General features: G+C 35.6%; 1 protein-coding gene across 4 annotated transcripts; it reads right to left on the bottom strand.

The window, feature by feature from the left end:
- Positions 1-1,863: 1,863 nt before the first annotated feature.
- LOC125265505 (E3 ubiquitin-protein ligase TRIM39) lies at positions 1,864-14,900 on the bottom strand. 4 transcript variants are annotated; one of them, XM_048185776.1, is made up of 9 exons: positions 14,682-14,900; positions 13,949-14,106; positions 9,466-10,148; positions 7,769-7,864; positions 7,387-7,617; positions 5,761-5,908; positions 5,627-5,671; positions 5,488-5,514; positions 1,864-3,231 (listed from the first exon to the last, which is right to left on the bottom strand). In XM_048185776.1, exons 3-9 carry the CDS (start codon positions 10,144-10,146, stop codon positions 2,690-2,692), a joined length of 1,770 nt encoding a protein of 589 aa, XP_048041733.1. In that variant the 5' UTR covers positions 10,147-10,148; positions 13,949-14,106; positions 14,682-14,900; the 3' UTR covers positions 1,864-2,689. The 4 variants fall into 4 exon arrangements, with proteins under 4 accessions (XP_048041733.1, XP_048041730.1, XP_048041731.1 ...); XM_048185773.1 differs by having other exon boundaries at positions 7,387-7,620; positions 14,682-14,897; XM_048185774.1 differs by lacking the exon at positions 13,949-14,106 and having other exon boundaries at positions 7,387-7,620; positions 14,682-14,897.
- Positions 14,901-16,224: the final 1,324 nt, after the last annotated feature.

Below are 16,224 nucleotides of genomic sequence, written 5' to 3'. Positions count from 1 at the left end.
GTATGAAGACTTCAGATGCAAAAGCCTCTAGGTGCCGTCTGAAATTTTCTTCTAAAATGAGCATTTTTATATCAAGCTTGTATGTTTAGGTTTAGTAATTTCACTTTAACGGCAATTAATAGGTCCTTTTCATTGCTATTAAAGTAAAATAACTGAACATTAACATATGAGCTTGATAAAAATGCTAATTTTAAAAGAAAATTTCAGATGGCACTTCGAGGCTTTTGCATCTGAAGTCTTTGTATGCTTAAACTGAATAATTTGATTGAATTCATTATAAGTAATAATAATATTTGCTGTAATTATAAAATCAAATGCAGAATATTTGTAAATAACACAACAAAGGCTCAGTATCTTTTAAGCATGCTGAACTCTAAAGATTGAGTATATCAATGGAATAGATCAAGAATTGTAAAATAAAAACAGAGAAATTCACCATTTTTGTCCCTTTATTTTAAATACTTGGGCATTTCGTTCTAAGGCCTGGTTAATTTCTGATCCTCATTCATATTTTTATGTATTTTCAGACCCTGAATGCCCAATACACATCTAATTTTTAAGTTCACATGGCATTTACAGTATATTTTAAGGTTCTTCTTTACAATGAGTTACTGTTATTCTAAATTCAAAAGACAGTTTGAAGGCCTATCTATAATACATTACTTTTAGACATGTTTTAGAATGACACAGTAAACATAACATTAATACTTAAGACCCACAGAAAGAAGTGGTGCCAGAGAATACAAAAAACAAAGATTTTATTAAATACAAAGAAAAAAAAAGAACACACACACACAAAAAAAAGAAATAAAAAAAAAAATGAATTAGTTCACCTACAATTGAAAACTTCTGTCATCATTTACCCTCAAGTTGTTCCACACCTGTATGAATTTATTTTTTCTGCTGAACACAAAAGTAGATATTTTGAATAATGTCATTAGCCAAACAGTTAATGGGCCCCACTGACTTGCGTTTTTTTCTTTTTCTCCTCATACTATGGAAGTCGGTGGGACCCATCAACTGTTTGTTTACCCATATTCTTTAAAATATCTCACATAACAAGTTTTGGCTACAAAACAAATGAACAAACTGAACACGTGACACTGAACACTAGTGACATCATTTTGACATGCCAAGTTTGACGTGTCACGATGGAACCTGCCACTAAGCAGGCTATTATAATTGTTCGGCAAAGTTTAAACAGTAAAACAATTATAAAACACAAAAGAACAGCTACAGAGATATTGCCTTCTGGACAAATTCCTTGTGACAAGTAGACGTGTGTAAAAACTAGCCCTGGTCTTCATTATAGGCCTATCTGTTCCATGTGGATCAGTTTAACATATTGGCAATGACATCTTTTGGCAAGGAAAAACAGGTCAACACACGTTAAATTGTTTTTATGTAGTTCTATATGCGAATAAGTCATAAAGAGCACTTTGGATAGATGGCGGAAGACAAACCTAGGCCCTTTTAAACCACGTGTTTGTGTTAGGAAACGTTAGTGGGGGAAAAGAGTGCGGTTATAGGCGACACTCAGTCGGTATGCCATCTGGCGGAGCGTTGAGGAAACGCAGGCCCGCCGTCTCCACTCAGCCCTCGGGTATTTTCTCTCCGACTGTTACTGTTGACATGTTTCAACACGAACGATGTACAGAGAGAAAATACCGTTAGGATTTAGTTGGGAGTTACCAAGAGAGGCAAAAACAAAAATGTAAAGACAGTTAGTGTTGATTACAGCGTCATTAACAGTAACAGACACGCGGTGGTTGTAATGTAGTCCTATTATGTAAGTGTAAGCAGCAGATAACCTTCGTCTTGCTATTCCGGCAGTATGAAATAAAGAGAAAGGGTGGAATGTCATAAAGAGAGAAATTACCTGAAGTAACTTGCCATCTGACACTGAAATGTTTATTTCATCATGATCAGAAGTACACTCTTCTTAACAGAAACATAAAGTGCAGTGTGTGAGAATTGCATGAGTAGATTTAACTGTGTGGCCTGCAACGGTGGACAAAGCCAAGATACAAACTAACATAATATCCAGCTTTTATAAAAGTATTAAATTTCATCTTCAGTGCCTGACAAGCAATAGAGTGTACACAATATTGTTATTCATAGAAGACTGCAGTGCAGTATTGTTTAATTGACAAGAAATGTAAAGTCTTATTTTATCCTGAAGATTAATTCCTGTTGATTTTATGTTAAAGTCACCATGAAATCATAAGTTTTTTTTTTTTTTTTTAAATTCATGTGCCCTTGTAATTTTTAATCAAAATAACCTCCTCCCTCTTGCAGCGACATCTCTTCTCTGATGACATGTTTACTGGCATGAGGGCGGGACAAACTGTCACTCATATGAGATCGACCAATAGCAAACCACAACCATCCAACCGATTCCCAATGGACAAAATTAAGTCCCGCCCTACTTTTTTTCTTGTTCAGGAAGCCACGTCACTCACATGTATATCACAATAGGGAATAAAAGACTATCGCATCTTCCGTTTCATGCTGACTTCAATAGAATAATCGAGATTAGCAGATTTGTTGGTGTGAAAACACTATTTTTAGCAGTAAAGGTGCACTTTGTGTTATCATTGAAGTGCCAACATGCTAGCAGACAAATTACATGGCAAAAAAACACATTATGGACCAGTTGCTTGGTCATAAAACCTTCTCAAGTCTCTGTTCAGTCAAGAAGGACAGGTGTGATCACCAACGGAGCATCATTATTGCCTGTTTTGTTGGTACAGGGACTGAAAAACGGATAAATGGTCTCAGAGAAGTTGTCCATAAATGTGTAGATGTGCATCTTTGCGTCCACATTATAAAATGACACTTGGCCTTTTTCGTAGTCCACAAACAGCCCTATCTTCTGAGGTTTCAGGCTGAGGGGTAGGGCAGTGGAAGGCTCAGTCCTGAAGGCATAGTTGTTCCTGTCCCGCAAGCTAAGAAACCAGTAGCCGTTGCTGGGGCTGACTGTGATCTTTCCTTTCCTGTTGCTGGAATGACTCGCCACCCCCAGGTCCCAGTCGGTCTTTCCATCGACCTCTACCTCCCAGTAGTGTCGGCCACCGCTGAAGCCCTCACGCCCCAGAACACAGACTACACGGTCAAAGCGCTCACGGCTGTCGGGGACATGTTGCTGTTTTTCACCGCACCACACCTTCTTCTTGTCTTCTGATAGGATGAGACGTGGATGAGCAGTGTTGGAGTCCAGGGTCACATCCACTGATGTAAAAAGTTAAAATACGTTTTTATATTTAGAATATTTATCACTGTGACTTCATCACATATGAATTGGCACCAGATAGATAGATAGAGATAGTATATCGTTCAAAAGTTTGCTAAAAAGCATTATATAAATAAAGGTGACTTGACTTGAATGTTTCTTAAGCAGCAAATCATGATATTAGAATGATTTCTGAAGGATCATGTGACACTGAAGACTGGAGTAATGATGCTGAAAATTCAGCTTTGATCACAGGAATAAATTACATTTTAAAATATATTAAAGCAGAAAACAGATATTTTAAATTGCAATAATATTTCAAAGTATTACCATTACAAAATAAATGCAGCCTTGGTGAGAAAAAGAGACTTCTTTCAAAAACATAAAAAGATCTTTTGAATACACATAAAAATTTAATATTAAATATTCTGGTGCTATATATAAATTCTAAAATAATAATAATAATAATAATATTATATATATATATATATATATATATATATATATATATATAATTATAATTAATATTATTACTATTATTATTTTAGTATATACATATACATACAGTCAAACCAAAATACACCTTGAACATTTCATTCATTAATAGAGTTTATTCACTATAGTTTAAGTAAATGATAATAAAATATGACAAGATCTCAGAGTTTTAAACTGTGACAGAAAAAAAAAAAATCTTAAAGGGTTAGTTCACGCAAAAATGAATATTATGTTATTAATTAGTCACCCTCATGTCGTTCTACACCCGTAAGACCTTCGTTCATCTTCAGAACACAAATTAAGATATTTTTGATAAAATCTAATGGCTCAGTGAGGCCTGCATTGCCAGCAATAGCACTCCCTTTTTCAATGCCCAGAAACCAGAAAGCTACTAAAAACATATTTAAAACAGTTCATGTGACTATAGTGGTTCAACCTTAATATTATGAAGTGACGAGAATACTTTTTGTGCGCCAAAAATAACAAAATAATGACTTTATTTAACCATATCTAGTGATGGCCGATTTCAAAACGCTGCTTCATGAAGCTTTACGAATCACTGGTTCAGAGCGCATATCAAACTGCCAGAATCACATAAACTATTGAAGTTTTGAAAAAACGTATGACTTAACGATGCGTCATTTACTGAAATCATGGGATTTTGATGCTCTGAACCACTGATTCGAAACAAATGATTCGTAAAGCTTCGAAGCTTCATGTAGCAGCGTTTTGAAATCGTCCATCACTAGATATTGTTAAATAAAGTCATTATTTTGTTATTTTTGGCACACAAGAAGTATTCTCGTCACTTCATAATATTAAGGTTGAACCACTGTAGCCACATGAAATGTTTTAAATATGTTTTTAGTAGCTTTCTGGGCATTGAACAAGGGAGTGTTATTGCTGGCAATGCAGGCCTCACTGAGCCATCGGATTTTATCAAAAATATCTTAATTTGTGTTCTGAAGATGAATGAAGGTCTTACGGGTGTGGAACGACATGAGGGTGAGTAATTAATAACATAATATTCATTTTTTGGTGAACTAACCCTTTTATTATGTCAGATAACACTTAAGCAAAACATGGTCAGGTCAAAGTGTCTGAATAATTTTTGGTTCTAAAGTTTTATAAAGTTTACTGGTAGTCCACTGTATGAAGAATTTTGGGATATAATATGTCACAGTTTACTTTATTTTGCTATCCTCACTTACATAAATGAACTATAGTGTCCTGTACCCACTAGTAAAAATATATCAAAACGTCTGAATATTTTTTGGTTAGACACTTTATATGAAAATTCAATATAATTTATTTTATATAGAAAAATGGGGATTTAACAAATAATGGGTAATATTTTTTTGTATTTTTAATGGCATATAAAATCACATGCATAATAATTTAAGGAAATTATAAATAATTAAGCAAATTAGAAAAATTCTGTTGAGTTTTCTAATAAGCATAGCATGTCATACTGCTTAAAAAGGTTATGTCAAGTTCCCAAATGCTCAGAAACATTGAATTTCAAAGGGATCTATTTCACAAAAACAATAAAAATGAAGTTCTTGTGGCCTTCCTAAACACAAGGGATGTAGATGATGTGATGTGCAGGAATCAACAATCAATAAACTTAACTATTTAGGACTTTACATTTAAGAGGGCAAAGCTGTTATCAAGCCTTGAGGGGAAAAAAAAAAACTTTATAGCACCTGCTTATATATACACTGCAATAAAAGCAATAAAATGTAATATCTAACTCATACCTGCATATTCCTGTACTCTCTTCACTTCTGCAAAACATTGCAATAAGATCATGTTATTGAAACGATAAAGTTTAAAAATGCATTTCGTAAATCTAGATCTATAGTTATATAAAAACTTGCCAACAAAAGTCTTACTTACTTGGGTGTGATGTCAGCAGTGATTGGTTAGCAGATACAGAGAGGCCTAGACCAGAACAAAACTATGTCAACTGCATGATGAAACACCTGCCACTAGATGGCAATGTTGTTTAGTGTTTGTTAGGTGTCACTCACAGACTGTAGGCAGTTTCCGAAGCTCCTCCTTAAACTGTTCCAGTAACAGACAGACAGAGGCGTAAATTGCTTTAGTTCCAAGGTCACAGGTCAGTGATACACCCGTCCAATCTTTCATTGACGTGGGAGTACTGAGATCAGAGTAGCCCTGTTAGAAAAGACCAAGAGCATTTATTGAGCTTTTTTTCATGCTTTTTGTAGTCATAATTTGTCAGCTGTCAACAGCCCATTGTGAAATGACTTGATTGATTGATTAATCCGAAGTAAATTCAAGGCATCCAGTAGCTTATACAACAGAGAAGACACCAATACACACAATATCAGATATAACATATCTAAAAAAATCAAGTGATAACAGTCTAGTATCACGAAAAAAGATATGCAAGTGTATATATGCAGTATGTGTGGTGGAGGTAATAATATAGTGTAGTGTCAATAAATGGCTAAACAGTGCAAAGATAAAATTGAAAATGTATATGTAAACAAGTACAAAATAACTGCATGAAGGCTAATATAGTCAGAAAACAACAGTTAACTGCCACAAGACAGTATAAGAGAGTCTTATAGCACTGGCAAAAGGATAAAGAAAGGTAACTGGTAAATATATATATATATATATATAAAGCAATTTAAAAGTATTTTATACTATTTTATACTTATTTTTAAATAACATTCTAAACATTTGAAAATAAAACAGTTTAATAAACAGGTTTAAATGTCTATTTGTGTCAATTAAAAATTAATTTATTATTTTTAATAAAATATTTTTAAAAATGTAATAAAATATGTAACAAAATAAAAAAAAAAAAAACCTTTTAAATATAGTTATTTATTAGTTTGCAAAAAAGGGATTTATTTTTTAACACTACAGTTCAAAAGTTTTGGTCAGTATTTTTTTCTTCTTCTTTTTTTTTTAAATAATACCAGCAAGGTCCATTACATTGATCAAAAGTGACATTAAAGACTATTAAACTGTTACAAAATAGTTATATTTCAAATAAATACTTACATTTATATTAATCAAAGAATTCTGGGGGAAAAAAAATGAATATATATATATATATATTTATTTATTTATTTATATATATATATATATATATATATAGTTTCCAGCACAACTGTTTTTAACACAGCAAATCAGCATATTAGAATGAATTCTGAAGGATCATGTGACACTGAAGACTGAAGTAATGAACCTAAAAATCACAAGCTTTACCATCACAAGAACAAAATATATGAAAGTAGAAAACAGTTATTTTAAATTGCAATGATGTTTCACAATTATATTGTATTTTGATTAAATATAGTACATGCAGCCTTGGTGAGCAGAAGAGACTTCTTTCAAAAACAATTTATTTGAATTATTTAATTGATAATTGAATTTTTTTTTAACCATAAAATGGTACTTGTCAGTGCAAAACATACCAATATGCAATGGTGTTGTGAGGAGTTGCTAAGGGATTTGCTATGTAGGCATTCTTATTGGCTCATGTCAAAAGAGCTCTATGACATTTGAAACAGACTAAATAGTAGAAGAGAAGAGACTGAAAAGATGGGTGAACTGGAGCGTCTCAAAAGAAATCTGATGCACAATTCCTAAGTATGTTCTCTTGACACATTACAGACCTTCAGTCCAGTGACAAAATTTTCAGTTTTGGCCAGTTTAGCCAGCGCTGTGCTTCTCGTCTTGAGCTCTGTGATCTCCTGCTCCAGCTCTCTGATCATGACCTCAGCCTGGTGCTCTGCTGAGCGACGGTTGATCTCAGTCACTTCCAGCAGGCCGGCCTGGCTGCGTTCAAGGGAGCTCATCAACACCCCAAACAGCTGCATGCTGCGCTGCACCTCATTCTCGGCCAGCTTCTGGAGAAGGGGTGAAGAAGTCAGAATGGTTTTCATCATAGAGCTTGATTTATATTACAGTTAAACCGTCGCAGTTCACTTTTCTCTAAGACTTCGGGGGTTTTTAATGTCGTGGGATGATAAAAGCAAGTGATTCTGCGTTACTTACTCTAATGTCAACTAGTGATTGTTTGATCTCCTCCACTTTCTGCATCCTCTCCCTGGTCATCTCCTGTATCTCTGTCTCTGTGATAGAGATCTTCATCTGTGTGAAAGTAAACAGGAAATGATGCAGAAGGAAGCGACCCAGATTTTACCAGTAATGCATGATGCAACATTATATTACTACAGTTCCAAACAAGTGCTTAAGCAATATCAGTGCTTCATGCATATTTACTGTACATTTTTACATCCCAAATTTTTTTTTTAAGAATGTCTTGTTTTTGAATAGTAGTGGCCAAAGATCTCTGCCCATGTTTGATCAGTAATATTCAGTGGCCCCAAAAAGCATGTGGACACTGAAGTCACACTTACAAATGTATGAATGCCATTGGATTAGTAAACAAAATAAAGGTGGTATTTTTATTTTAGTTTAAAAATCCATAGCACAAGCACACATTTAAAGCAAGAAATGTTACATTTATTTTTTTTTTTTTTTTAATTTAATAGCACAAGCACACATTTAAAGGGATAGTTAACTTAAGTCGTTCCTAACCTGTATAAATTTCTTTGTTCTGCTGTACAAAAAGGAAGATATTTGGAAGAATGTTTGTAACCAAGGAGATCTCGTCCCCCCATTGACTACCATAGTAGGAAAACAATACTATGGCAGTCAATGAGGGGACAAACATTCTTCCAAATATCATCCTTTGTGTTCACATTTAGTCTAGAACTACAATAACCATCATGTTTACACACAGCACACACAACGCCTCTGTACCTTCTCTTAACATGGGGACAGGAGCGCTGCTGACATTTAATAAATGAGAAAAAGTAACTTCAGTTACTTATTTGAAAAAGTAACTCAGATATTTTGTTGTACATTTAAAAGCAATATGTTATTTTATTAGTTACTTGTAAAAGTAATCTGATTACATAACTTGCGTTACTTGTAATGTGTTACCGACTACACAACCCCCTTTCCACCAGCACGAACCGGGTACTAGTTCAGAGCTAGTGCTAGTGCCAGTTCGGAGTTGGTTCAACTGACGAGCCTTAGAACCGGTTTGCCTTTCCACGGGTTAGAGAGCCAGAGCCAGGTCTTACGTCACTGTATATGTCTCATATTTCACAGCAAAGCTAGCGCTGCAGCGCCAAACACAAACACATCAGGGTCGTTTGAGATACATCGGCTTCCCGCAGAGCGATCGGCGGATGACATCAAGGCTCCGCGAGAACGATCCAAAAGCACAAAGAGTCGTATGCTCTACAACGCTCCCGCGGATCCGTGGCACCCGCCGAATCGGTCCGCGCTGCTCCGATGCATCTCGAACAAGCCTTCTATCAACAATCGCGGATGTTTCACTACTGTTGATGCTCATGGCTTTGCGAACCTACATCGGCATCCAAACACGGCTCGACATAATTTGTATAGACGGAGATTACAATCGAGCTATTTCAAAAATGGCGGTCACAAGTTTCTTGTTGGTCACGGTAACCCCGCCCCCAGCCCCTGACGCAAGCGGTTCTTACTTCTAGCCCAGCAACGTTTTGGTGCTACTTACGAACCACTTTTCCTGGTTCGGAGCTGGTGCTTTGTGTGTCAAAAGACAAAGAACTGATTTGAAACTAGGATCTGGCTCCGAACCAGCACTCAAACTGCCTTGGTGGAAAAGGGTTAACAGACTTATTCTTATTTCATCCTACCTTATTACTGCGCCACTCTTTCTCGGCACATGTGATGTTGTGTGATTGGTGTTCCGTTTGTCCACACTCAATACAGATACATTCACGATCAGACAAGCAGAACAGTTCCAGGTTACAGTGATGTTTTGGACAAAGGGGCACTTTCATGGCGTCTGCCGCCCCACTTAGGGTATACCTTCGCAGGGACAACTGTCTGTCAATAACAGGAGGCTGGGTGCCATTAGTATTTGTGTTTGGTGTTTGTTCAGACCCTCTTTCCTCATGACATGCCTGAGAATTGCTGTGTACCTTGTGCCGTGATAATCTTTGCTTCATTTCGTTAAGAAGAAGTCCTGGAAGATGGCCTGGCTTTTGTGCCCCATCCACTGTTTCTTGTGTCATTCCCCCTTCCTCAGCCTCTCCACCTGCTCCGACCCCCCCAGAGTCTCCTGGGCTTGCCACCATACGCTTAAACTGTTCGGTGATCTCACGTAGAGTCCGATTAATGTGGAGATCGGGCCTTCTCTTGAAGGTCTGCTTGCAGAGGGGGCACTGGCAGTGCTTCGCTGTGTCCCAGTAATGCCTGATGCAGGCCATGCAGAAGCTGTGGCCGCATGGAGCGGACACCGGATTGTCAAACACATCTAAGCAGATGGAACACAGCAGCTGCTCTTCAGACAGGAAGCTGCGTGAGAATGGCATGGCTGTGCAGAGGGAAAGCAAAAAATACAGAGGAGAGAAGGAAAATGGCATCAGAATTGTAAGGATTTGGCTGCATGACATGGATAGGAAAACCAATACAGGGGTTTGAAATTAACTTTTTTACTCACCAGCCATTTTGGCTACAACATTTGTAAGTAACCAGGCAATCAAAACTTCTACTAGCCAAAACAGAAATGTTATATATCAGTCACAACTTGGATTTAAAACTATTTATCATTATTAAATCTGGTTCTGAATCATTGAATCACTTTCAGCCCTGTGACAGTTAATCACAGCAGATCTAAAATATAATAAAATAAAATAAAAATCTCTGGGACTTCTCTCGTAATTATCAACATTTGTTTTGTTATACTCTGAATATAGCTCACTCCACAATTAATGTTTAGTGGTAAACAGAGGCTGTTAATTCATAAAGTGATCAGCTGTTTTTTTTTTTCAGAAGTCAAATTAGGCTACTAGCCTCTCCTCTTTAACCTATTGAGTGTTTTATAGCAGACATGTATGAATTCATTATAATCTTTGATGTTTATTGTGAATGTGATTATATAACACTTTACAATAAGGTCTAATTTATCCCCCTGCAGTCAATAATTTTATCCCTTAAAACTCATCTTTGATAATAAAAATTACATTTTTTTTCCTGCCTTAAAATAGTTTGAATGTAACTCTACAACCTTCATTCAATATAATATTATATATTCCATGAATATATAAATTAGTTCCCGTCTCCACTCAATCACACCAGCTAGCTCAGACTACCTGACCCACTCGCTCAACTTTAGTAAACGCTACATAATTGCAAGTGGAAATATTGGTTTAATTCAGCCATATATGTTTCAATCAGAAGCTGATTCAGAAGAAGAGGAAGAGTGAATTACACAGGGTCGTCTACAAGTCGATGTATCAGAATGGTAATGCGTTTTATGTATCACTCTCTACAACGTCGGACAACCAACAGTAATTAATATTGTAAGGCTTGATTTTCCTGCTAAACAAAAACTGAGATCAAGCATCCTGCAATAAAGCAATAAAGCGTATGGAGAGAAGATCTTAAAAGAATAGCAAGGGGCGACGCCTTGCCCCAACTCCAAAAGGACAATGCCTCCCCCCACCACACACACACACACACACACACACACAAACTCTCCTTCCCCCTGACTGAAAGTTATTCAACATGTTTAATGTAACTTGTGTATTTATTGTTTTTCCCTTTTCATGTTTGGTATCATTTTAAAAGTCTCAGTGCGGTTGGTAAAATGGTCTCAATTTCACTGCAGTTACTAGAATTATGAAGAAGATGGAAAATTAAGGAAAATTCTGTCCTCTTTTTGGGTGGTGTCTCTTCTCCTCTCCCCCAAAACAGGTGTTGGTGTAATAAACGTTTACGATCCTTTTGTTCTGGTATAAAAGGTAAAGAGCAAAGTAGTCATGGGGGATCATCTGTAGCCCCCACAGAGATGGGTGAATGTCTGAGGACACTCACCCATCCCTGTGTATATATGCATTTCTTTGAGTAATCGATGTTATGCATTTAACATTTCTGAATTGGCTTTAATTGTCTAATTGTAATGTAATTGGCATCATATATTTTTACTTGACAAATAAAATGTTATATGTGGTTAATTCTGTATTATTCTTAATCCATTATTTCTAGTAGATCAAAGCGAAGGTATTACCTCAAATCTGTGTTCAGGATTGTTCATACGAAAGGTTTAATAGATGGAGCATGGGGCACGTCAATTAAATCCATTTCGATTTCTGACTATCACTGCCTTAAATAAGTTGCAGTTTTCGTAAATATATAAAAACTATGCTTTTTGTTACGAGTAAGCAGAGCGCGACCGACTTAAAGGTAGATATTTACCCTGCATCCAATGTTTAAGGTCAGACTGACGAGTTTGTGTCCGGGAAGAGTGCTCAAATCGGCTGAAGTAACTCTTCTAAAGCGATACCGGGACTGCAGTGAACGAAATAATTGAAGATATAAGGTAATCAGAATAATCGAATATCTAAATTAATACATAACAAATGATTAATTTCTAATTGGAAACACAACCTAAGAGTAATAATCATTTGAAATTGGAGTCAGATTAAACGAGTGAAATTAAGTGAACATTCAGAGACGCTGAAAAGGCATACACGCGTTAACCTTCACCCAGGCGTGTCAGATTCCGTTTTTGGGCCGATGCGGGGTTCCTTACAATATGATTAGCCTTTGGCTTGACTACTTTATCAGACAGTTCATAATGTTTTTCTAATCTTACACAAACCATGTTCCCGTTCACCATCTTAGAGTCAGACAGCTGCGCTCTAAAAATGAGCATCCTTAGAAACTATTTTAACATCACAGAAAGTCGGGAGAAAAGCATACAGTTCATAACATTGTAAGCCCCGCTCCGCACGTTGACAGGATTGGTTACATGTTTGTGATGGTAGAAAACAGGCGGTTTCAAACCTTGTTTTTGAGATTGTCTTTGGTACACTGCAGTTTTAAGGAGAAAATACTCAGCAATGGTGTTGACTGATGAATTTGCACATGGTTGGTCTTAAAGGGATAGTTCACCCAAAAATGAAAATTTGATGTTTATCTGCTTGCCCCCAGAGCATCCAAGATGTAGGTGACTTTGTTTCTTCAGTAGAACACAAATGATGATTTTTAACTCCAACCGCTGCCGTCTGTCAGTCAAATAATACGAGTGGATGGGAACTTCTACTATAAGAGTAAATAAAACTTGCATAGACAAGTCCAAATTAAACCCTGCGGATCGTGACGACACACTGATGTCCTAAGACACGAAACGATCGGTTTGTGCGAGAAACCAAACAGTATTTATATCATTTTTTACCTCTAAAACACCACTATGTTCAGCACTCGCTTAGTGAGGTCTGATTGTGCTCTGACAGCGGCATTGATGTCTCACGCTTATACTTCAATGAGTGCGAGACATCACTGCCATTGTCAGAGTGCAATCAGACCTCACTAAGCGAATGCTGAACGCGGTTGGACATGGTGTATTAGAGTTAAAAAATGATATAAATACTGTTTCAAATTCGTTTTCATTTTAGTTCATTTTAATTTCAGCTTTAGTAATTTTGTAGTATTGTTTTTATTTATTTTTTTGTTATTGGTTTAAAAAATATGTCTATATAGTTTTAATAATTTTTTTTATAAAGAAAAATATATAATTTTAGTTAATAAAGTTAAACCAAATGGAAATGAGAAATGTTTTGGCAAATGGCTGAGGTTTTTTACATTTTAAAAAAAGGTTTTTTACATTTTATTTTATTTCATTTCATTTATTTTATTAATATTAACCATGATAACCTTTGTACTAGTGCTTTTTTAACTATTTAATTTTAAAGGATGAAGCATTTTATCTGCTTGAAAGTCTTTAAACTCAAGAAAGAACATGGCTTTACTTCAGTTGGCAAAATAGCAAATATAGAGTGAAGTATCATCACAAAACTTCCAAAAAAGAACAATGTGAGACTGCTGGACACCATCGGACAAGTCGCACACATTAAAACTACATATACATACGTAAAACTACAGAGCCCATATACAATGATTGCAATATAAGGTTGTTGGGCTAACATTTGTTCAGTTGGTATGATTTTATTTTACTTCCTGTGTTGACCTGAATGAATGGGAATCTTCACAGACAAATGCAACCTATAAGATTATTGGATAAGTTAGAAGTAATAGTCTAGGATCAGTGTTAGTTTCATTGAGATTCTAATTCACACTAACTGAGACGGATAAAGAAAATGCTGTTCTCACCTCTAATCAGCGGTTTTACACTGGAATGAGGCACTACTGGCTAAAGTGTGCACATGTTGTGTAAGAGCTTGTGACATTTCAGGTCTGCTTCATTGGTATGTTCCTTATTTGCCAAGTATCTTAGTCCTCTGGAGGGTTCTGGGAATCCAAATCTATTTCTAACCGAAGAAATGAACACATGCACACAAATGCAACCATTCAGTTGTACTTCTATCATTCTGTCAGTGGCGCCCAAAGGGTTTTTTAAGCTGCACTTAAAACGCCTAAATGTCATTGCATTAGATAACAAAATATCAAACCAAGTTGCATCTGCTAAAAAATTATCCATTTTCTGAGCCATTTTCCCAATGACTTTTAACCAGCTGGTCCAAAAGTGATTTTTAGTAGATGTATGAAGCCATTTCCCTATGGTCACAGACAAACCAAGTTTGACAACTGGTCAAATGTTTTGTCCCTTTTTTAAACTTTTTTCTTTTTTTTGGTGAAACATTTTGCCTTGAGAAGTGTGCTCATGCTATCTTTCTTTCAAATAAATGCTTCTTGGTTTTATTCATTATCTAATTAATGACATTCCTTTTTGTGTCCAAAATTGTGACAAAAAGTTTTGTCACAATGTTTTGTCCAAATACCATTTAAACTATGATTTACTAAGTGCTCTTGGCTCTTTCATAACACTTTTCGACTTAAATGCTCAACAACAAATCCATATAAACAGTCATAAAACTTATAATACCTGAAATCTCTTGAGCAAATGATCTCTTTAAGTCTCTTTCTTCTTTATCCAGTGGTCTGTCACTCTGTTCTTGTACTGTATCCAGGCGATTCAGTGGTACAGGTCTGATAGAAAGTCTTACATGTGGTTTGCTTTTGATGCTCTGATCTGCCACTCCCCTCCTCAGCTCTCTTTTCCTCCCTCACTTTCTGCCAGACACAGTGAGTTCAAACCTGTCTGATGAGATTCCAAACAAGATTACATGCTTGTTTCAAACACACTTCATTGTCAGGTTTTGACAATAAATGAGGCAGGAACATAAGTAGTTTACATTTTGATGTAAATAATACTGACATTGATCATTTCCAGATCCAGACAAAATCTCCAAATATTCATTTTATTTATACTGTTCAAAATGAACACTGTGAAACCTAACAGTGAAAATCGCTAAATAAGTTCATTTCACTTTTTTAATTTTTAAAAAGTTGATTCAACTTAACAAATATTTGTTATATGAACTCAAAAACTAATTATATTAAGCAGAACTCAATCAGAATAAGTTACTAGAAATAATATGCTATTTTTAACTATAATAATTTAGGTTACAGAAATTAATTAAATCTAATAGCTTTCGTTTTTGGCTGACCACAACATATTTAAAAGAAATGTGAACTTATTCCATGGTTTCAAATTTTTTTTTTTAAACAATTGTTTTTAGAGAAATTACATTTCTATAGTGTAGATTATGCTTTTATAGCTTTCATCTCCTGTTCTGTCATCGTTGCTTTGCACCAATGTTAGTTTTTGCTTAGTCTTATGTCATTTTAAGACTAAAGTTAAATGGAACTTAAACCATTTAAGGCAACTGGTTTTCTCAAACCATTTAAGTAGCTATATAATTGTTAAGACTTAGATTTGTTACTTGAATTCAAACTGAATGAGTGAAATAAACTTAAAATCTTTAAGTTAAGTGTGCTCTAATGATTGACTAAACCAACACTAAAATATTAGTGAATAACTTAATGTATATGAGTTTACAGTACTCAAGACTTATTGGTTTTAAAACTAAAATGGTTTAAGGCAATCGGTTTCAACATACTTAAAACATACTTGATGTGATGAACTACACTCTAAAATTAGCTGTAAAAAAATGTGCACAGTAAAATACCATTTTCCATTGAAACGGTATATTACTGTTTCAATGAAAAACAGTATTTTACTGTGTAAATAAAGTTTTAAACAAAAATAAAATCACAAGGAGCCAAAGCTGTACAACTTGTGATTTCTGCAGAGATTTGGGCCAGATCGTGACTGAATACAGTCGACTTAAGGTCTTATGCGGTCAGTTAGCGGAGTGAACCAGAGGTCAGATGTGCAAAACAAAACTTCATTGTGGAAAAACCTGACGTAGTGTTAAATCAGCAGCTGTTTTTGGAAGGGATATCCAGATGGTGACACGATGTTTCTTGGTACATACCGTCTGCCGAGAGAGATAGAATCGCCTCATTTCAAGAATGGTATTTCAAAAGTCAAATGCTACTCTACATCGGCCATAAGCATTAGA

The sequence above is a fragment of the Megalobrama amblycephala genome, linkage group LG3 (assembly GCF_018812025.1).
Source record: "Megalobrama amblycephala isolate DHTTF-2021 linkage group LG3, ASM1881202v1, whole genome shotgun sequence".
Taxonomy (NCBI): Eukaryota; Metazoa; Chordata; class Actinopteri; order Cypriniformes; family Xenocyprididae; genus Megalobrama; species Megalobrama amblycephala.
Note: the sequence above shows the minus strand (reverse complement) of the source record. Positions and strands in the feature narration are given on the sequence as shown.